Below are 23807 nucleotides of genomic sequence, written 5' to 3'. Positions count from 1 at the left end.
TTTTACACTGCGCCTCTTGTCCCAAACTTGGTTAGTTTGTACTATTACTAGACATTGAATATTAAATACTTTTTTTGTAAATACAGTCATACACATTATAAACACCCACTCAAAAAGTATTTATATGGTTTTAATGATATGAAATGAAAGCACTTTCGTACAACCCGGTAATTTAGTATGAATCTATAGAATTTGTTTTTTGGTTGTTGAACGCGCTACACTCAGGAACTACTAGTCCGATTTGAAAAAATATTTTTGTGTTGGATAGCCCATTTATCGAGGAAAGCTATAGGCTATTGACATCACCCTACCACCAATAGGGGCGGAGCAGTAAAGAAAAATGTTGCAAATACGGGAAATACTATTCAAACTATTATCACAATTAGGAAGTCAAAAATAAATAATAAATAAATTGGGTTTGCATTTTCACGCTCCGATTTTGATGTTTGGCGTGGAGAAATAGTTTGAAATCCAGGAAAAAACATGAGATATTTTTTGCAGACTGGAAATTACGCAGATGAAGCCGCATGCATCATCATCACCTCAGCCATAGAACGTCCACTGCTGAACATAGGCCTCCCCCAATGCTTTCCATGTTGCCCGGTTAGTAGCGGCCTGCTTGTAACAAAAGTATAAAAAAAAAAATGTTTGGATTAAATAAAGACATTTCTTAGGAATAAATACTTTTACTTTTTTAACTGCACATCATGGCCACCCTATCTGTAAGCCATCCGATGCGGTCTCCCGCGTGCATTTAGACACGCCCTGCCCTCGGGCCGGTTACAACTACACCGTGTAAAATTAACCTTCTGCAGTTTTTGTGGTCTTTGTCGTGGTCTGGGAATGTACTTACTAACTAGTTGTTTACTTGTGTACTCACTGTTTACGTTTATATTTATATGAAACAACTGAAATCGCGACCGAGTTTAGTTTTATGAGACATGATATGGTATAATATTTTAGGTAACAACAGGCTATAATGACACCACCAATCAATTGACGTACTTTTTAAAACTGTCAAAACGAGGCTCTCCCATAGATTTTGTATGGCAATACAACCAAGTGACGTCACTATTTTGTCAACAAGTTTTATTTTGTCTTAAACTTTTTTTTTTCAATTACAAGACAACCAAAAATCTGAATTTACAGATAATATACAATTAATTAAGTTTGTTGTAGTATAGGTGTACCAGAATCTCATGGCAAATGGGGAAAATAAACTTTGTTGAGTGCAATACTGGGGAAATTGGATTAAACGATCTTGATACTGTTTAATTTTTTATTTATGACTTTAATATTAATGAACATGAAGTACGAATGCCTACCTATACATTTTAGATTGTGTATGAAGAATGTTGTTATACATCGGGTTTTTAACATTTATCATGTCTTGAAAAATAAGTAAACCGTATATTACTGTAAATAATTTTATTATGTATCATACTTATAACTTATCACTTCATTCAGAACTAGACTTTTTCTAGGAACTCCACTTGCAATTCTTGATTCTTCTTCAATAGATGATCAAGTTAAAGAGGTATTTATACAGAGTGGAATTTTGTAATGCCACCTGGTACTCTTAATACTGTAGATAGAAAAATTTGCTGAAAGAAAATTCCTTTATTTTCGAAAAAAAAAGAGAGCTACACTAAAAGATTTTCGATTTTTTTTCGAAAATTCACTACTATACCATACAATTTTCTGTAACATTATTAAAATATCAAAACATTTCACTCCAACTTACTGTCAACTTACCGACGCGCTTTAAAATCAAAGATTGACTTTGAATTATGCCTTATTTTACAATACACATTGAAAACAATATGATTTGCTTGAGGTTTTTCGACTTTTACACAAAAATAACAAATAGGCATGAAGAGATTACAACATTTCTGCAGCGGCTGACAGATCTCTTGATTTACTTTGACAGGTGACAATAAAGCCATAGACAATTACCATATGAAAAACACACTTTTCCAATATTTTTATTTGCCATGAGATTCTGGTACACCTATAGGTTAATTCAACTCTTCTCTTCCGGGAATTTTACCCATAACCAACCAATAAAAAAGTTGTGAATCCAAAAGAAAAATACAAGGAAAAAAAAACAAAATTAAATAAACAGATCTACAGGGACAAAGAATAACGGTAAAAGTGTATTAAAATAATTTCGTAGAGACTTAAAGATGAAAACTATCCAACAGATTATACCCCAAAGTACCTACGAGCACCATCCAATATCGCCAGAAATATGCAAACAGAAAAGAGCACTGAATTTTCTAGAAAAACAATTTTGAATGCACCAGAATCTCAGTCTAATGCAACGCAGTTACGTATAAAGTCTGGCGTTGCAGCGAAATTGTGCCATACAAATTTAATAAGCGGGTCCGATTGCCTTACATTTTCTACATACAGTCAGCTTCAGATACGAGCACCTAAAATGCCCTAAAAGTTGACAACGCAAACTTATTTCCTGGGTCAAAAAGCAAGAGTTTTAATTAGTCCGTCAGTTAACTTATCAAAAAATACTCTACACGTATTTTTCACTTTTTCAAACTAATGAAAATTTAAAGAGATAAAGCGCGCCAAAGTTCATAAGAAGAGGCCCGTGACGTCAATGCGTGCATAAAAGTGCCGCACGTTGTGACGTCGTGCGGAACTTCAACGCACCATAACTATGTAATTATTTGTTAGATTGACAAATAAAAATACAAAGACGTGTAGCGAACTTTTTGGCTACTTTGGGTGGCACGAACTTTGACACAGTGTCAAGCTTGATGAGTTGTCTGTCCAAGGCAAACCAAATATTGAAACCGTTCATCTGCGGGTCTAGTCAAAACGCACTTTAAAATCGCAAACCCATCGCAAACCAGTCGCAAACAAATAAACAAATCGCAAAAGAGGTCGATAACAAAAAAGGCTTAGTCAAACGGTAAAAAATCGAATCGCAAAGCCCTACCTATCGATAATCGAAAGACTGCATTGAAATTTCCCATACAAAGGCTTAGCCAACATGCATTTAAGACTCAATCAAAATCGAATCGAATCGCAACACCCGCCATTTTCATTGCGATTACTAAAACCCCGGTGATAAGCTTGGATTCGATCGAAAACCAATAGGGTGAGTGAGTTGCACCACCTAACTTTAAACGTAACTATGACGTTAACCGGTGTTTTTTGTATGGAGTTTGACAGATTTTAGACGTTTGTCAAAGTTAAACTAAGATGGTGCAACCCACCCTAAGACTGTTTTGACAAATCCGTATCGCGATGTCGTTTTGACAGCTAGTTTGACAGCGAAGCATAGACGTAAACAGAGAGCAGAAAGAAGGAAGAAACTAATTTAAAAAAAAAAGCTAGAAAAAGTAAAAACAATCGCAAAGTCATAGACATTTTTTAACTTTTATTCGATTTTGAATGAACTTTTATATCGCCGCGTCGTTGGTGGTTCAATGTGCATTTTGGCTGCCATTTTCCGATCGAATCGAATCACCGGTGACGCGGCGACTGACATTAGTGAAAACTTCACATTGGTTTGCGATGGCATTTTGACTAGACCCACTGGTGTCGTCTTCAATTTGGAAAATATTCTGAATTTGAAAATTTTAACGGAATCTTGGAGGTGAAAAAATATCTTGTTCTTTTTTTAATAGCGTTAAATAACTTATGTATAATTCCGTATTCACAAACATTATGAGGTCTCATAGTGTGTGTGGACGCACTGGGTGACACACGAACCAATCACAGAGCTCTATTCAACGCTGTGCGTTCGAATTCCTGCTTCACTTAAGCAAGCATCATTTGTGAATACGGGCGATAAACTAGCTTTAGTTTTGTTTCGAGATAGTTTATGTTTATTTATTTGAAAGTTATTACATTATCCAAGGTTATTAAGTGAAAGGTAACTTGATGCCATGTAATATTTTCCTCCAGTTAACCTTTAGGTCAATTAGAAATTAGCGTAGGCGCATCTTTAATGACTTTAGTGTATTAGGTATTTTTATTTTCTAAACTATAACAACAATTTTATTTAGTTTATGCAAATGTATACTTACATTATTGAAGAATAATAAAGAGTTATAAAAAGGTTAGTGATAAGTACTATTATTAAAATCATTATTTATTTATTATTATTATTCATAAACCTATCTTAAACTAGTGTTTAAAGTTATACTCGTAAATATTTAGCTAGATAAATATGAACCATCTGTGATTATGATGGATTGATTTATGATTATGGCAAATTAATCAAGTTAAATCACTAATATTATGGATCAATTAATTAATATCATTCCCGATTCTATCAAGAACTTGTTTGTAATCAAATGGATCTTATGCATAGAAAATAAGTTAGGTACACGTGGATATATTATCTTAATTAGGGCAATCCAGTAATGCAGGATCCACAAAACTGAACTGTCGCGTGAAAACACATTATGTATGTGATCATCATCATCATCATCATTTCAGCCATAGGACGTCCACTGCTGAACATACGCCTCCCCCAATGATTTCCACAATTTAGTCAGTTGGTGGCGACCTGCATCCAGCGCCTTCCCGCTACCTTTATAAGGCGGTCCACCTTGTGGGTGGACGTCCTACGCTGCGCTTTTCGGTACGTGGCCTCCACTCTAGAACCTTGCTGCCCCATCGGCCGTCACTTCTGCGTTCTATGTGCCCTGCCCATTGCCACTTACTTATTATTATTCTGTGCTTCAGCTTGCTAATCCGTTGGGCTATGTCCGCGACTTTAGTTTGTTTACGGATCTCCTCATTTCTTTCTCGTAGCATAAGCCATCTCCATACCACGCAGTGCAATTTTGAGATTATTTATAAGGACTAAGCTATATTGAGAGGCCACGTTGCCATTATGGTCATTATGTGTGTATGAAATTCGAATTACAAACGTATCGGTTTTATGTGGGATACTACTAATGGGATGTTCGTCTGAAGGTTAACATTAAAACACATATACTACTAAACGGGATCCTGCAAAGAACAGTTCCTACAAAAAACGAGATATCTCCATGGGGACAAGCCCTTACTATTGGATGAAAAATATCGCTATGGTAGAGTTTAAAATGCTCGAGGTTTCCTTGCGAGATCGAATCAGAAATGAGGAGATCCGTAGGAAAACCAAAGCCACCTAGATAGCACGTAAGTGGAGTGCGCGAGAAACATAGCTCGTAGAGCTGATGGCCGTTCGGACAGAAAAGTTCTTACCACGAGCCGGAAGACGTAGCGTGGGCAGGCCTCCCACTAGGTGGACCGATTTGCTGAAGTTCGCTGGAGGCATTTGGATGTAATACCTCTATTGTTTAAGTTCTTATTCAGGTAGTATTTTTGTGAAAACAATACGAAGAATTTAACATAATTATTCACGGAATAGTAATAGACATGACGTTTGCGAATTTGCAATTTTACAAAAAAACATGAATACCATTCATAATAGGAGAGCAAATAACTAAACAATAAATATATTGTTTGGGAAGCTCTTAAAGTTTTTCGTTCGTTTGTTTCAGCCAAATGACGTCCACTGCTGGACAAAGGCCTCCCCCAAGGATTTCCACAACGGCCGGTCTTGCACTGCTCTCATCCAGGTACTTTCTTCATTCACCAGATCGTCGGTCCACCTAGTGTTTTGGCTGAACCAGGTTTGGACTGACAAAGACAACCATAAATATCCATAACTATCCTTATAATTGGAGGAAAATTCATAGATTATTATGTTCAGGTAAACTAGATTACTTAAAGAATTTAAATAAAACAAATGTCAAATTAAAACAATGGAAAAACCAATGAATATTCTGAAACCAAAATAATGATAGTATCTTAATGGTACGCAAGAATAATTAATTAAGTGAATATTTTGAAGTGAAGGTATTCGTGTATGTATTTTCCCAACGAGTCAAAACAGTACAAATGTCAGTTATTTTCTGGGTTAAGGCTTAAATAATGGTTTTGAAAGCGCTTTTACACAACCCAGTATTATTTAACCCTACCACTGCTCTGGGGCAATTTAATAAGCCAGTGCTTAGAATAAGCGCTCCAGCACACGACGCCGCCACCGCGTCGCCGCCGCGCCGTCGCCGCGCCACTACACTGTTCATACGCGCCGAGTAAAGACCGCTATCAAAGCATAAAGGCCTATTCAGACCTAAGCGGTATTCGCTACCGTCTGCGGCAGAGAAAACCCAGTGGGTATGCGGTAATAATACTGTTCAGACCTAAGCGGTATTCGCTACCGCGTGGTATGTACAGTCACGGAATGAAAAGGTTCGTCAGTTTTCAAATTGATTCCTTCAACGAATCGCGAGCACATATTACCTTTTGAAACTATGTTACAGAATAATCTCGAGTTAGAGAAAATAATCTTTAACTGTTCGTCAGTAAAGTTCAAAATTATTCAGATCAAAGTTGTTTGACGATTTATCTTGTCAAGAAGATTATTATGATTGATAAACTAAAACCTTCTTGTTGGTTCAACCTGCCATTATTATTTCTTATAAAATAAAAAAACTATTGTCAATTGGTCAATGTCATCATTGCATTGCACTGATGGTATAGAAAAATAAACAAGCAAAACCTTATTCGTTAGCAAACGTCATATTTATTTAAATGTTAGCAGCACTGTTTCTTGCACTGTTATGTTGGCAGGTTTGACTCTTACAGTACCTAGTGCAAGCGAAAACCGACACTAAGGTGACGAACCTTTTCATTCCGCGACTGTACCTCTACCCACAGCGGCAGCGAATATCGTTTTGGTTAAGTCACCATTAAAATTTTCCGAATTTTCCGGCGGGAAAATTGTGATTGAGTTAGGGATATAGTCATCTTCATTTTTCTCCAATTCTTCACCGATTTCATCTAAAGCAGTGGTTCTTAACCGGTGGTCCGCGGACCACTGGTGGTCCCTGGAGGCATTCCAAGTGGTCTACGATGCGCACTTGCACACCTTGGTCAAAAGCACTTTTAACTGATTTTTGCAGTCAAACTGGTTTTGACCGATTATGAGGTGGTCCCTGACAAGACAGAAATTTGGTAAAATGGTCCCTCATGACTTAAAGGTTAAGAACCACTGATCTAAAGGAAAGGGCCTCGAAGGCAGGCCCTAAAACACCAAAATTCCGCAGTTCATATTACTAGCGTTCCTTATACAGATCACTAAGTTTAACGTTGAATTAGTTACATTTACTATAAAAATGTTTATAATTATGTTATCGATTTACAAAAATTGGGTTACAAACGTTTATATTTCGGCAAGAAATACTTTATAATAAAAACTTATCATGTTTTCCGTATAAAAACTGAAATTGACGATAACAACAAAACGCTTACAAGTGAAATGTGAAACCCAATGGAGAACAGAACACTTCTGATGGACAAAGGGACCCCACAGGAATCGTTTAACATAAACAATGTTATCACAAACTACCCTCATTGTTTATAATAATTTAATTTGTATGTTGATCCGTATATCAAACGCTAGTAACAAGTGGGTTAATAGTGCACGACATAAATGTCTATTAAACGCGTATGTCACAGACATAATTTAACATCTTTTTATAATGCTAGTTTACTAACGCCCGTATTCACAAACGATGCTTGCTTAAGTGAAGCAGCAAATCGAACGCACAGCGTTGAATAGAGCTCTGTGATTGGTTCGTGTGTCACCCTGTGCGCCCACGCGCACTGTGAGACCTCATAGTAATGTTTGTCACAAATCCATCAAAATAGTGATGTAGAAAACTAACTAAACATATTGGATGGCGAATATCGGGTCTAGTGCGTAAACGACCATACAAATAGTTGTATGGCTACTCCGGATCGTGTTTTTCGGATTCGGATCGGACATACGTACGAGACCGCTCTTACGTGTAATTTATTCTCAATAAATGTAAAGTATAAAGAGATATCCACGACCTAAACTTGGTGACCTTCATTGATCTTCTTAATAAAAATGTTATTTTTAAAAACCAGTCAACAAATCTAGTCTTTATTCAAATGCACTGACTTCAAACTTGTTACGCCGCATTGTCACATATATATTTGTCGTTTCGTGATGATAATAGTATTATTACGTAGTTTGTTTGATGATCCACACTATCTTAATATAATATGAACCATTAAATAAGAAACTTTAATTGTGAAGTGACTGTGATACTGTGTGTTCGTATTTTTATAGACTCGTGTGAAAGATAATAAGAAAATAATTATTTTATTTATGTGCGTTTTATGTGACAATATAAAAAATGAAGGACAGTGAACGTAGTGAAAATTCTAGTAAAGGTTTGTATTCAATATTATATTATAGGTTCGATTCGATAAATCATCATCATCAACATCATCGTCTCAGCCTTGACGTCCACTGGTGAACATAGGCCTCCCCCAATGCTTTCCATGTTGCACGGTTGGTAGCGGCCTGCGTCCAGCGCCTTCCTGCTACCTTTATGATGTCGTCGGTCCACCTTCAGTGGGTTCGATAAAAAGGCCTACCTTAATAATTTTCGCCTAATTTTTTTTCACAATGGAGGTACGTACCTAACTACTTGCGTGGAGAGTGTAGGCCCAATACTCCATTTAAAATTAGACGATCTTGGTGCTAATGAGTAGTATTATGAGCTAAAATAATGATGATGATACTTTAATACTGCTCATGTGGCATAAGCTAATAATTCCGATTTTGTTATGTCAGGCGACTACTTCATAGTAAAAAGTTCACTATCCTTGTAATAATTATGTATCTATTCTTTACGAGGCAAATGCAATGCATATTCAAATTAATTACTATCGTAGATACGTACATACCTTTCCAAATAATTTAACATTTGGGTACTTGCTTAATGTAAATTATAGGCATAACATTTAAATAGGTACCGAATTTACATTAAGGCTAAGAAAAAAACCATTTATCATAAGGTTTGGAGACTCCGTCTAAACGCCATCATAAAGTAGACTCTACGTAAACACTATCACAAAGTTTGTAGACTCTATCTAAACGTCATCAGAATCGCAGAATGGCAACCAAAGCTCAGAATCCAAAGACGAAAAAGACCCAATGGAGATCCTCGAAGAAGCCCTCGATGCCTGCAAGTTTGGACGCTTCCACGTCAGGCTTCTCTTCATCACTTTAGCAGCGCAATGTGCCACCACCATGGTGACCACCACTACGTCGTATATTATGCCAAATGCGGAGTGCGATCTGCATATGAACATCATGCAAAAGGGACTGGCGAATTCTATGCCGTTTTTCGGTAAGTGTTTTACGATCTTTCCTTCGTTCGTTTCAGCCGAAAGACGTCCACTGCTGGACAAAGGCCTCCCCCAAGGATTTCCACAAAGACTCGCCCTGCGCCGCTCGCATCCAGGCACCTCCCGCGATGATCGACGACGACGATTACATTCTTTATTTTGCAACAAAACAAAATAATATTCGGAAGATAGAATAGGACCACTTAATCTACTTGTCCCATCTACGGTAGAATGAGGCCACTAAGGGACAAAATATACGAACATCAGGCCTCCCTCAAGTCTCTCGTCAGAGCGTAGGCTAAATAAAGAGACACGTGTTTCTGCAGTGAATACAAAATGACCTGATGATGATGAACGATACTTAAAATTATCACTTTCGATTTTATGCCATTCTCTCTGTCTGCCTTGATGACACTCTTCCCAGCGAAGACCGCACTGGTTGGGTTTCTTTGGCGGTCAATCTGTAGATTTTGGCCATACAGGAGTTGCAATGTGAGATTCGATCACGGAAACTGAGCCTTTTCTTGATCTTGTGATAAATCCTTTAGTTGAAAAATCCTTCATAAAACTACATAAGTGCCACAATATATCTTATACTGACTTTTTTTTTTTTCAGGTCAAGTTGGTGCAGCTCTATTTACAGGGTTCCTCATAGACGCTTTCGGGAGGAAAATATTTTTAGTTAGTGGATTATTGGGCATTTTCGTATGCTCAATAATTGAAGGTTCTAGTCAAAACTTATGGATGTTGATATTTGGAAAGCTGATGGAGGGAATATTGTGAGTACCAAAATATGACTTTTCGTTTATAACTAAAATATTTAACGTGAATTAATAACGGTTTTCTATGCTTGCTACGGGATTTGAGCGCACCTAACTTTAACCGTGACTATAACGATAACCGGTGCATTTTTTGGAGTTTGTCAGATTTTTGACGTTAAAGTTAAGTAAGATGGTGCAACCCAGCCTTATAAGTTATACGTCATCGTTATCGGTACACGAATAACCAGGTTAGGTGGCCAATTAAACCTAAAAATACATACTAATAACTCGTGTAAGAATTTATGTAAACATAGGCCTTAAAAATATTTACATTACCTCACATTTCAGAGATAAATGTTATCTCAATAATAGTATTTTTTATCTTATACTGTTTCTTTTATGAGAACAATTAACACTGACGTTATGTACTTATTAAATTAAGTTGATACTGACGTTTATGATTCTGGCAACTCATTCAACGTTTCACTAATTGTTGTTGATTTAAAAATACCAACATGAATGGTCGATAGCACATCAGCCATGATGAATAATATAATATAATATAATACTATGTTAAGGACTCTACACATCAAACCCGCCGACAGCCCGGCGGCTTGACGTTGGCGGTTTTATTTCAAACAAGCGGCCGCCCGCGACTTGGATTCCGTTTTACCCCCGGGGTGGAGTTTCGTAAAATCCTTTCTTAGCGGATGCCTACGTCATAACATGTACATGCATGCCAAATTTCAGCCCGATCCGTCCAGTGGTTTGGGGCTGTGCGTTGATAGATCACTATGTCAGTCAGTCAGTCAATCAGTCAGTCAGTCAGGCAGTCAGTCAATCACCTTTGTATATATTTAGAGGAATCATGTCGACGACTTGTACTTTCTATGATTTTGACAACATTTAAGCAAGTTTGTTGTGTAGACAGCTTATTAGTCCAGTCAATGAATGCTTTAACAACGGTGTAGAGAGAAATCCGTGGAACACAATTTCTGACCTCGGGACTTTATTTGGACTAGTTAGGAGGTGAACATAGCAAAAGTCCCCGCCCTTAGCCCTTTTTGGTTAGCTTTTTTTGGTTCATAGTAGTCATGTCACTAAGACGCATAGTTTCCGAGGATTAAGCGAAAAACCGAAAAGTGGTACCTTTACGCCCCCCTCTTCCCGCCGGCTCAAGGGCTAAGGGCGGGGACTTTTGCTATGTTCACCTCCTAACTAGTCTTAATAAAGTCCCGAGGTCAGAAATTGACTGGACTATATAGGAACATTTCGTATTGTCTCTCATGGTATTTTTTTCCAAAACTACAAGATAGGCTGAACTTGGTAATGAGATATGACTCAAGAAACGGGCTGCGTAAATCGATTCTATTTAAATATTTAAGAAGGTTTTAGAAACATGTATTTTCAAATAATATCTAATCTAAAAATAACCCGTGATAGGTAATGACTGTGTTATGCAATTAACGTTTTAAATTTGCTTTGTATGTAGATTACTGAAGTTTACGTGAAAACTATATGAAAGCCTTAATAGATAATTACAATTAAAAACGTACCTAAATTCCTAGAAATCAATAATTGCAAAACGATTTCCACAACATCAGAAAATTTTCCTCATAATAACAATAGAAATAATAATCTCATTATTTGTAAACAAAATTGTATGAACAATAACTGAATTTATTTGTATGATAAACATTCGAATAGACACAATAATATTGTCTTAAAAACATAACCCTTCTTCGCGCAGCCTATGGCTGGGTTGCGCCATGTTACTTTGACTTTAACAAACGTCAAAAATCTGTCTAATTTCATACAAAATACACCGGTTATCGTTATAGTTACGGTGTACAAAGTTAGGTGATTCAACCAGTTTTTTTTTTGTGAACTAAGTAAGGTTTCAATAATAAAGAAAAAGCAAAAAAAAACAGTAGCTGACCATTTCTAGAACTGGCCGTAAAATTTAAGAAACATTATTTTTGAAATTGGAACTCTCCTCTTACATGATTCATTGTAAAATCTACTTAACACAAACTGTAATAAAGTCTTTTTTCTAGCTCAAGCTTCTGCTTCACCACGCCTGCAGTGATGGTGTCAGAAATGGTCCACAGAGGCGTGAGAGACCGGGTGTTGCTGTTGAATGCGTCATTTATGTCACTGTCATTGATTCTGACAGCGCTTATGTCATGGGCCATATTGCCACATAAGTGGGACTTTGTGCTGATTGAGGGGTACTTTGGTAAGTTGTTGTTTTACTACGCTGTTTAAGGTATCTTCTATTAGTCTCTGGTGTCTTAGAGAGGGTGCTGGGTGCTCCAGCATTGGAAACTAAACTGAGTGGATACGAAAATGATGTATAGTGTTAATTTAAGTACATACAGGAATCTGTCAAAGAGTTGTAACTTACAAATAAATGACTGTATTTGTCTTTGATACCAAGGGGCGAAGTGCGAGTTTACATCAAACGTATTTAATATCGACTGCATTAAAAATATATGAAGATTTTCGTTCTGGAAAGTTTCCGCTAGGAGCGCTGTACAATGAAATCCGTCATACATTTACTGTCACTTTTTTATGCAGTCGATATCTAATGCGTTTGACGTAAACTTACACTACGCCCCCAATAGATTGTCAATAAAATAATTATGTAGGTACCTACCTAATGAAAGGCACGATGTCCTTTCTTTCAGATAACTATTTAAAATGGTTTGTGTTAGAGTCACTTTAGTCAAAAAAAAATATCTACATAAAAAAATTTAAATGATTCGTAAAGGTAATTCGTAATTTAATGACTCAGTCTTTACTATACTTTAAAAACGTAAATAGCTGTAGTGCATTTCTTTTGTAAGTCTATAAATATGGTAATTTATTTCTAAAAAGGTAACACATTTAAAATTTTACATTGAATTATCTATTTTATTGTTTGAATAATGCGTGACACATTATCTTATCTTAAAAACATGTAAATGTTCTTTAAACGGCTATTTGTATCTATTAAATAAATGTTTTCAGAAAATGTAAAATAAAGAAAACGTGACTATAATAATAGAAAACCAAGTGTTGTCGCGCACGTGTCTTGTATATTTATTAACCTACTTCAAAAAGTAAGGAAGCCGTCAATTTAGATTTATTTTCATTAACTCAGAACTCCGTAATTTATAATGATAAGAATAACTCCTTATTTAATTGAAAGAATATTATTATCCCAGGCTAGGCTCATTTGAATTTACAATTAGTTTTTGAATACAATTGTCACAAATGACATAAAAACTTTTTTTGAGAGATTTTTTTTTTAACAAATAAAATAGAATATGGATGGATGCCCCCGCGCCGTTTAATCGTATGTGACTATTACCTTAATAAAGCATAACAATAAAAGTGTTTATGAAATTATCTCATAATTACTATTACGGCAATAAAATAGTAGATTTATAATGATTTATGAATGCACTTCGATTTATCAATGCTACTTAACCTTTGACATGCTGCGAGTCTTATCACAACACTTTTAAACTACAGTGACCTGTTAAAAGTAGGTACCCATCTGTCTGTAAAATACATATAAATTAGAAAATAACATACAGTGTGAGTCACGTTAAAGTGTACATATGAAAACAGATAAAACTAGACCTATTTTTATCGACAAAAAAGAGGTCAAAATTTTTTTGAGATTTTTTTTTAATTTTTTATAGAATTTTTTTTCTTCCAATTACTTATTGTAAAGAAAACGTAATAACTTTTGAACTAAGAGGTATATCCTGATAAAATAAAAACTGTAATAATGCTAAATAACAGGCGATACTGAAAAAATACATAAAATACCCATAAAATGCCAACAAATAATAAAAAATGATACTTTTTGAAAAAAATCTGCTTAAAAATTCGTATTTTTTTGGTTATTTGATAAATTTCTCCAAAAACTGCCCCTATAACGGGTGGTTTTTATTACTTTGTATTATTTTCTATCGTATTATCTTTGTAAAACCAAAAATCGCATGTCTCTATCCCTATCACAACATTTGCTATGATCGTTTGAACAAAGGCCTGCCACAACATTATTCTCCGCTACAGGTAGAGACAATTTTCATTTTAACTAAAATGCTTATTTTACTTCGAAATCTTTTGTTTTTATTTGAAATCTAACTTGTCTTTATCAAAATTACAAATCTAGTGCCATTTTCAGTTTCGTTTTTAACGAAGCGTTGAATGGCGCGCCCGGAGAGGCTTCGTTCAAACGATCATAGCAAATGTTGTGATAGGGATAGAGACATGCGATTTTTGGTTTTACAAAGATAATACGATAGAGAATAATACAAAGTAATAAAAACTACCCGTTATAGGGGCATTTTTTTGAGATATTTATCAAATAACAAAAAAAAATACGAATTTTTAAGCAGTTTTTTTTTAAAAAGTATCATTTTTTATTATTTGTTGGCCTTATTTGTGTATTTTATGTATTTTTTTAGTATCGCTTGTTATTTAGCATTATTACTGTTTTTATTTTATCAGGATATACCGCTTAGTTTAAAATTTATTACGTTTTCTTTACAATAAGTAATTGGAAGAAAAAAAATTCGATAAAAAATTAAAAAAAAATCTGAAAAAAATTTTGACCCCTTTTTTGTCGATAAAAATAGTTCTAGTTTCATCTATTTTCATATGTACACTTTAACGTGACTCACACTGTATAAATCCCCACCGAATTATGGTCATAGCAGACTTATCAACTCGGAAAGGGATCAACACTCTATCGCCTTTCGCAATCTGTCATATCCTTTCGCACGTCGTCAACCGCGAGACTGGACGTTTACTTTACGGTGCAGACAGTGTACGTTGCAGTATGGAGTCTCATACAAAGAATACTGACCGCCTCGGGTTGACACGGCTACGATCATTTTCCAGGTTGACAAGTGTGCTACATCCTATAATATGGCAAGTCTTTCAGACATATTTCGATTAGTTGCTCAATTTTTATGGTTTATTTAATTTTAAGAAAATACAAGAGCTCTCACACAAATATAATAAAAAAAATATAATTGTGCCAGTAACTTTAGCTATTGAACGCACATCATCATCAATTTCAGCCATAGGACGTCCACTGCTGAACATAGGCCTCCCTCAATGACTATGATGACCGGTTGGCAGCGGCCTGCGCCTTCCTGCTACATTTACGAGGCCGTCAGTCCACCTTGACGTCCTTAAATGCATATTATTTAACGCAATGTTTCTCTTTTTAGTTCTACATTCCTGGAACTTCTACCTATACATCTGCTCAATATGGAGTCTTATAGCGGGTGTTTCATACTACTTCTTGCCAGAAAGTCCTAAGTTCCTACTATCTCATGGACAAGAAAATGAAGCTTTGGATGTATTGAAAGATATTTACTGCACCAACACTGGGAAGGATAGAGATTCATTCCCTGTAAGTACCAAAATTTAGATCTCAAAGGATTTTTAGCTATTTAGTAATTTTTTATAATTTTTTATACAACTGTTTTCTGTTTTTGCAACATTTTTCTCTACTATTCTGCCCCTATTGGCTGTAGGGTGATGTTAACCTGAAGCAGAGTCAAAGGATCTTAGTGGGTCACCCTGAAAAATCGTCTCAACGTATTTTTATTTTAATTTAATTATTCTAAGGTTATGTCGTTACTGTAGAGTACGTCAAATGGGTAGTTCGTGACACCCAAAGTAGCCAGTTTTTTTTTTTTTTTTTTTTTTGATGTCATTGTTGAAATTGGAATAAGACTGTGTTGTCAACATTTTGGTCACTGTGGGTGTCACGAACTATTGTACGCGGACTGTACAAATAAACTACTTTTCAGATAACATCTCTGAGTGCAAGTGGCACGTTTACCCCAACTACCAAAGATACGATGAAGAAACAACTGACGAACGCCTTGTTCGAAGTCAAGAACCTCTTCAGGATGCCGCTAGTGGGCCGACTGTTTTTGTTCTCCGTGATGACGTTCGTTTGTTTGCTCGCGTAAGTACTTTTTTCTATTTAGTCAGTTCAGTCTACAATTCTACACTGGCCCATTTATTGTCACGAAGCAGTGGTAGGGTTAATACTGGGACATGTAAAAGAGCTTTTTAAAAGCCTATTTGCAAAAATAAATGAGTTCTGACATAGCCCGACGGATTAGCAAGAGCAAGCTGAAGTGGCAATGGGCGGGCAGGGCACATAGTACGCAGAACTGACGGCCGATGGGGCAGCAAGGTTGTGGAATGGAGGCCGCGTACCGGAAAATGCAGCGTCCACCCACAAGGTGGACCAACGACATCTTAAAGGTAGCAGTGAAGCGCTGGACGCAGGCCGCTACCAATCGATCAACATGGAAAACATTGGGGGAGGCCAATGTTCAGCAGTGGACGTCCTATGGCTGAAATGATGATGATGATGATGAAGATGAAATGAATTTTTTGGGTGATAAACATACCAAAACCGCCAACTCGCCGACATGAAACGTCGACTTTTGACATGTGAGTCTTCTAGTGATTTGGCCCACTTTTAGCTTGGTCCACGGGCCAAGTCCCTGGATTGAATTTTTAAATATTTCTTTTTCCAGTAACTGGGTCCACTCAAGGATTATTGAGTAGATTTTTGTCGATTTGGTGTTTAATTCAGAGGTGTGATTTATTATAGGAGATCAAAGGTAACTGAAATAATCATTAAAATGGAGTCCACTTAGATCACCCGTCATCTTATCCCAAAGGACACTAAATTGTCGCTTGGAGTCCACCAAAGCCAGGTGATCAAAGTGGAATATACCGATTATTGTGTGTTCACACAAAAAGTGACATTCATCATCATCATCATCATCTCAGCCATAGGACGTCCACTGCAGAATATAGGCCTCCCCCAATGCTTTCCATGTTGCCCAGTTGGTAGAGGCCAGCGTTCAGCGCCTTCCTGCTACCTTAATACCTGCTAAAATATTAATATTTTCAATATTAAATGTAATATGCACATTAAATGACTTTTTACCTTGATTCAAACACGTTTTAGCAGAAGAGTAGTGAACTGTCATTATGGAATTTTTTGCTCTTGATCATATTCCTTTTTTATTCTTAGACCTATTACTCATGGAAACTTAATGATTAACAACATTAATTATATCGCTATTAAAGTTTAAGCATTGAGAGTTGCATCAAATCATCGACGGGTTCATCCAGTGACTAATGCCCGTTTTCACCATCAATCCCAAAATTTTAAGTGACCCCTATGAAAACAAAATTCCTGTTAAGTTTGCCATAGGGGTCACTTAAAAATTAGGGAGTGATGGTGAGAACGGGCATAAGTAGCGCAGATGGAAGAGCAGTCGCCCGGCAAGCGAATGGTCGTGGGTTCGATTTCTGCCTTAGGCCTTTCGAATTTTTCAAACTTAATTTATTATTGCCATTACAGGTACAGCTCTCTTCGATTATGGTACCCTCAAATATCAACCATAGTGGAAAACTACCAAAAAGAACACAACCAGACCGACTGGTTTTGTGAAATGATAACAGATTATACCGATTCCTTACACAAGAAGGAGATTTACATGAAGAATGCTTCGTATTTGGAAACCAATCTCACTGTTAATAAGACTGAAATTTGTGTGCCGGTTAGTATACATTTTGATTGTTTATTTTTTTATGAAAACCTTATTTATTACAATAAGCTTACTCTTTCTTAGCCTAAATCGATAAACGTTTTCTAAGAAAGGTAGGTAGGGTTGCTAGAAACCATAGATTTTCAATTAGGTGGCCGATCTGGAAATTATTGAGGTAGGCCCTTAGATTAATAAAGCCTAATTTAGATGGATAGTCTTCATACAAACGCTTCGTCAAAAGTGAGGCAAAAATCTTATGTCATTAGTGTCAATTTTGTTGGGGAGTGTGGATAGTGAAGGCGATTTCCCCGAAAGTAGGGAAAATTTTAATACGTTATTACGTAATTATAATTAACTATCTAGGCTTTATTAATCTAAGGGCAGGCCCTGCCCTGCCCTGCCTTCAGCAATGGAAGTCCTATAATCAGTATAGGAATGATGATGATCATGGCACTTATCAATCAGGCTAATACACCTTAATTGTTTATTTATTCATAAATGCCAAAAAATTTGTACGATAATAAAGCATTCTCTACCAGTTGACCTTCGGGCTAATATAAGCTACTTTTGTTCTATAAACAAGAGGATGATAATAATATAAGGGATGAAAGTTCAGTAATTATTTGACGTGACATGACGTAAATAAATAACCCTATCTCGACCTGAAATGTGACAAGATTGTGACGTGAAATTAAAGTACAGTCGGTAGCACATCAGGCTATACATTTTTATTGCAAAATAACCCGTATTATAAAGAGATAAGGTGCCATGTTTTAGCGATATGCTGTCGTCAGTCAATTCTGATTCTGTCTAATCACTACAAAGTTTCCGCATGAACAATATTGTTCGGATCAAGTTTCTCATTTCGTCGAGCCAGCTAAGGTTAAGAACTCACGGCGCGATTTTCACCCGCGCCAGCGGCGGTTGCGGGCCCGCAGTTTCTGTAGAATACAGATACTTATGTAAAAACTAATGCACAACTCACGACGCGGTTTGCGCCCGCAGCGTGCGCGATTGTATGCGGGTCCCGTGGCACCGACGGGCAACTAGTAGAATCGCGCGGGCCGCGGTAACCGCAGCCTCTGCGGTTTGCGCCCGCACGCTCTGCGATCAATTGGCGGGCGACCATTTTGTACCAGTGACTTAACTGCCCGTCTTGCGGTTATCGCCCGTTACTGCGTAATCGCGCAAATAACAGGTCCCTTGAGTTTTGAAATAAAATCGCAATTCCACAACCGCGGCGGTCGCGGGTGCAAATCGCGCCGTGAGTTCTTAGCCTAAAGCTCGAAGGCAGACGTTAGTGATTAGTGAAGTTAAGCCATACGCTTTGGTTATGTTCGGTTGGGTTCCCGGTAAATATTTAGATGAAGATGATTGATCCTGGCTATATGACATAGTTTCGCGTTTGACTCAAAATGCTATTCAGTTTGTTATTTGTCACTTGAATATTATTAATTCACGTATCACGTGTAGGCGTAATGCCAGCTAACTTCACAGTTTATGAAACGACGAATTTTTCAATGAAAACCCTTGAAAAAGAGGCTGACAATAGTGACGTAGTTTCTTGCACTGCTTGTTCTCAGCACTGGTCCATTTTATTGTCCCGAAGCAGTGGTAGGGTTAAAGTAATACTGGAACATGTAAAAGCGCTTTTTAAAAGCCTACATGCAGAGAAATTACTTTTATCTCGTTATTAATAACGTTTCAAACAAAACTAAGTATTATTTTATAAAGATTCTCCATTTCTAAAATAACTTGAAAAAATCGATCGATCGAAGGTGGGAATAGTACCTACCCACGACCATTTGCTTGCCGGGCGACTGCTCTTTCATCTGAGCTACTTAGACAGTGGATGAACCCGTCGAAATTTTCAAGTGCATCCAATCCAATGCATAAATTCCTCCAATTGAAGAAGTATTATTTTTTATTTACAGCAAGTCAGCGGTCCAGAAACCTACACGAACGGCATGATCCTCGGCTTCATGTCTCTCCTCGGGATCTGTATAAGCACGTACGCGGTCGGGATATTCGGTCACAAGCCCCTGATGTTCGCTCTGCTTCTCTTCTGTGCTGCGTGTTCCGGCTCCCTCTACTGGACGAATACGCTGATTCTGATAGCTTTGCTCATATCAGCGACATGCGGGTTCATGCAGACTGCCCTGAGTTTACAGCAGAACTTGCTGGTCAGAGTCTTTCCAACGACTTTGAGGTACGTAATTTTAACTTTTCCTTTCATTATGCTTAGAGCTCATGAGCTCCTTCTTCCATCTCCCCTCATTGTTTCTCTGAAGAAATCCACCACCAATATTACCCAGAGACGTCAAAATTGTATACTAATATGGGTTTGGATACTTGGATACTTGTAAATTCAATGTCATAAGTCATTGCATTGCTATTTCAATCCGCGAAATACCACCTTATTGCTATCGACACAATGAAGTTACCGACAAGCCTTTATGATAGTCGTGGGTTCAATTCCCGCCTTAGGCAGTTCGATTTTTTTAAGTTATTTATAATTTCAAAGCCTTTATTATGTCTTTTATAAGATGCTGTGTATTAAAGTTTATAGTTGAGTGGAAAAAAACGAAAAGTCTACCACCAAAAATAAATGCCTTTTCTTAGTTATTTCTGATATTAAAATAAAGTAGACACTTTTCAATCTTACGAGTACAATAGGTTTTTGTCACCTGCTATTTATATTCAGATTTCATCAATAACCTGGTGTTGATTCAGCAATCTTTACGTAGCCATTTTTCGTGAATAATGACAATGTTCCAACGCAATTCTGCTAGCTCATCATGAATCTTGGTAAAGGAGCCTACTCACTAACCTCGAGCTACTAAACGTAATGTTCACACTAATTTTTGTATACAAGATAACATCGTTATGTTATGTCATGGTTATCAGTTCATAACTAGTTCGCAAGTCACTTTTTCGTGAGAGCTGAGTTAAGATAAAAATTGCCAAATATTTTTTCAGTGTGTTTTCTTATCTGTGACGCAGTGAACTGCTTTTGTGTGTAAGAACTTATGGAATATGGTAGCGGATCAAGGATTACACAATATTAGTTTTTGTGCAAGTTGACATTGATTTTATTTTATCAAAACCACGTGTTCACTCCTTTTTTAAAGAAGGAAGAATATAACAACAATAAAAACCTTTTCCTTTGTTTTTTTGGGCGTGATTAACACGCCAGAATAAAAGTCAAAATGGGGGAGAGCTAAATTAAACATTGTAAAATTAATTCGCCAGCGAATTCCTTTCGCTACAACGCTCGGGAATACTCGTTACACGCGAACGCTCCCAGTGTGTTTGCTTCTTTACATGTGCAATATTTTACGTCCCCATTGAAGTAGAGATTAAATGCTAAAGTGTCGGATGTTGACCTACATGATATTTGGGACGGAACGCTGATACGAAGATATTTAATCTCCTTCTTATTGTATAGCCTTTTTGAGGCAATGAAAGAGAATAGAAAGATTTATTATTTTAATAAAATAAAGCATTACATTAAACATTGTAAATAAGATTGACGACGAAACTGATTTTCAGTGGCTATCTTCAGATCATTAGGCGAGGTTTGGATGATAATAACGAAAATGCTATATATGCTGTTTCCTGTAAGGTATCAAGCCGAAGGCAGGTGATAGGTGAGGACCAGACTTGTTGATTTCACTCCCATGTATGCTCTACGATTTTTCGTAGTTTAGAAGTATTTTTGTCACTTTTTTAATTTATGACCTACAATAGGCTTTATAGGGGTGAAATCGGTAAGTCTGGTCCTCACCTTTTACCTGCCTTCGGCTTGACACCTTACTTACAGGATATGCCTAATATGTTTACTTATCCTTTGTGAAGTATTTAAATTTGTTTTTTTACATTTCAGGTCCCTCTCCATATCAATAATAGTGATGGTGGGCAGAATGGGCTCCCTGCTCGGCAGTGTTTTGTTTCCTGTGATGTTGACAGCAGGGTGTATGGTGCCGTTTCTAGCGCTTTCCATTTTGACATTTTGTAAGTAAAGGTTTTATTTACAATCAGCCAATTTGTGATAATCTTTACAATAACTATCTATGAGGCCCGGTTTCCACCGAGGCTGAGGGAAGCGGAGAAATGTCGGACCGTCAAATTTTTGTATAGAATTTGACAACGTTAGCGGCGCAACGCGGTGAAGAGCTGTCTGATGTGTTCACATTGATTCCATAAACACATAACTAAGTATTAAATCACGACGGAATTAGACTTGTCAAGCCCCTTACGACAAGTTACCTTCCAACTTATTTAATGATCATAAATAATAATAAATAAATATCCCTGGACAGTGGACATTTTACACTACGCTTCTAGTCCCAAACTAAGCAAAGCTTATACTATGGGTACTAGACAACGGATATAAACATACTTAAATACTTTTTTTTGTAAATACATACATATTGTATCATACATAGTAACACCCAGCCCCATCACAAAAATTAAAATTCATCGGAGCTATATTAAATTTCATCAAGGCTATATTAAATTTTTGATTTTGATTTTTGATTTTGATTTGATTTTGATCATTTCAATTTCTGCCCGGCCGGGAATTGAACCCGGGACCTCTCGGAATAGTAGTCAGTTCCAAACCACTACACCAAACGGCCGACAAATGTGTTTATTATTTGTCAATGACTCGTATAATTTTACGCCCATATTCCAACTATGGTAAGTGCTGTTTCTTTTTTCTCTTATTATATTATATTTTATTACATTTCCAGGTGTTGCAGGTCTTGTGTTCCTTCTACCCAGTCCCAGCGCGAGCAGCGGTGGCGATAAATAAATTTTATTATAGCGTACATTTGTTTTATTCACACCTCGTAGCTCTCTGATGAAAATAAACATCTGCAGAAAGCCACAGGTCGAGGAAAACAGCCAAGACATTATGAGATGGCGAACTTGATAATGGGGCAACGAAATGTTGGGAAGATTGTGATATTCTGGCAAGTAAGCGTTTGTTACTTCCAAATCAACAACCTGTCAGCGTAATAGGTACTCTTAGGCTGAGTTGCACCACCTAACTTTGACCGCAACTATAACGATAACCGGTGTTTTTTGTATGGAGTTTGACAGATTTTTGACGTTTGTCAAAGTTAAAGTATGGTGCAACCCAGCCTTAATCCTTTATGAAGACTATCAATCATTATTATAAAAACAACTTTGTAAAGCCTCTTCGATCTCAAATTGTTAAAGGGAAATAGATTATATTTTATATAAAACGCTGTTTTTTTATTAGGAGTTAAAAGATGTCGGAAAATATACTACCTAAAAGCAATAATACTGGGTTTAATTTATGACTTTTGTCGCAAGTACGCAGTCCTGGAAGATTACAACCATTGTAAACAATTTCTCATAGCTATTGCTTTATAAAACCGTAGTAATTTTTCACATAATGTTTTAACGGAACCATTTAATTTTATCTAACCAACACTAGTCCCTACCACGAAGAAAATAATATAATAATATTATGTTTATTTACTTTTTAATAATAAAGGAAGGCGCTGGATGCAGGCCGCTCCCAACCGAGCTATGTGGAAGTCATTGGGGGAGGCCTATGTTCAGCAGTGGACGTCCTGTGGCTGAAATGATGATGATCACGAATAATAAAGGCTGGCTGAAACCTCCGGGCTGTGGCAAACTCGAGTACCCCAACCGTACACGAGCAGAAAATGGCAAATATGTCGCGATACTGGTTTATTTACAAAACAAATAATCTATCTACCTAATTGGAATTTACTTTATCGTACACGACTCGAACGTTCAATAAGCATTCATATCGAAGCAGCTCATAAAGTATATTTACCTACTTAAGAAAATGCTAATATATTCCAAAAGAAAATTATAGACGTTTTTATGGAAAAATTGTAATGATTGCTTTAGAGCTGTGACGTACGTTTTATCCAGTTTTTTTATTCATAGTTAAAATAATTAATAGAACTTAAAAATGTACTAAAAGTTAAGCTAACCATTGTTCGAAAAACATTTTTTTCTGTTATTTAACCACTTGTCATTTGAACTCATTTGATATCTGTCAAATTTGACTATTGGTTATTTTAACTACGAATCAAAAAACTGGGCTAAGCGCCCTTTCCCACGACAATGTAGTTTTATGCGATCCTGTTATGTAATATCCTGCTAAACTTGACTATTGTGTAAAACGTTTTAG

General features: G+C 36.6%; 1 protein-coding gene across 1 annotated transcript; it reads left to right on the top strand.

Annotated features, from left to right (window-relative positions):
• Positions 1-8070: 8070 nt before the first annotated feature.
• On the top strand, positions 8071-22440 carry LOC135081769 (synaptic vesicle glycoprotein 2B-like). The gene is made up of 10 exons (XM_063976560.1): positions 8071-8289; positions 9009-9254; positions 9869-10031; positions 12071-12252; positions 15251-15435; positions 15839-15999; positions 17422-17620; positions 19543-19817; positions 21495-21622; positions 22363-22440. The coding sequence occupies exons 1-10, from the start codon at positions 8253-8255 to the stop codon at positions 22422-22424; spliced, it is 1638 nt and encodes a 545-aa protein (XP_063832630.1). The 5' UTR covers positions 8071-8252; the 3' UTR covers positions 22425-22440.
• The last annotated feature ends 1367 nt before the right edge of the window (positions 22441-23807 follow it).

Source organism: Ostrinia nubilalis, chromosome 20, assembly GCF_963855985.1.
Source record: "Ostrinia nubilalis chromosome 20, ilOstNubi1.1, whole genome shotgun sequence".
NCBI classification, from domain to species: domain Eukaryota; kingdom Metazoa; phylum Arthropoda; class Insecta; order Lepidoptera; family Crambidae; genus Ostrinia; species Ostrinia nubilalis.
Note: the sequence above shows the minus strand (reverse complement) of the source record. Positions and strands in the feature narration are given on the sequence as shown.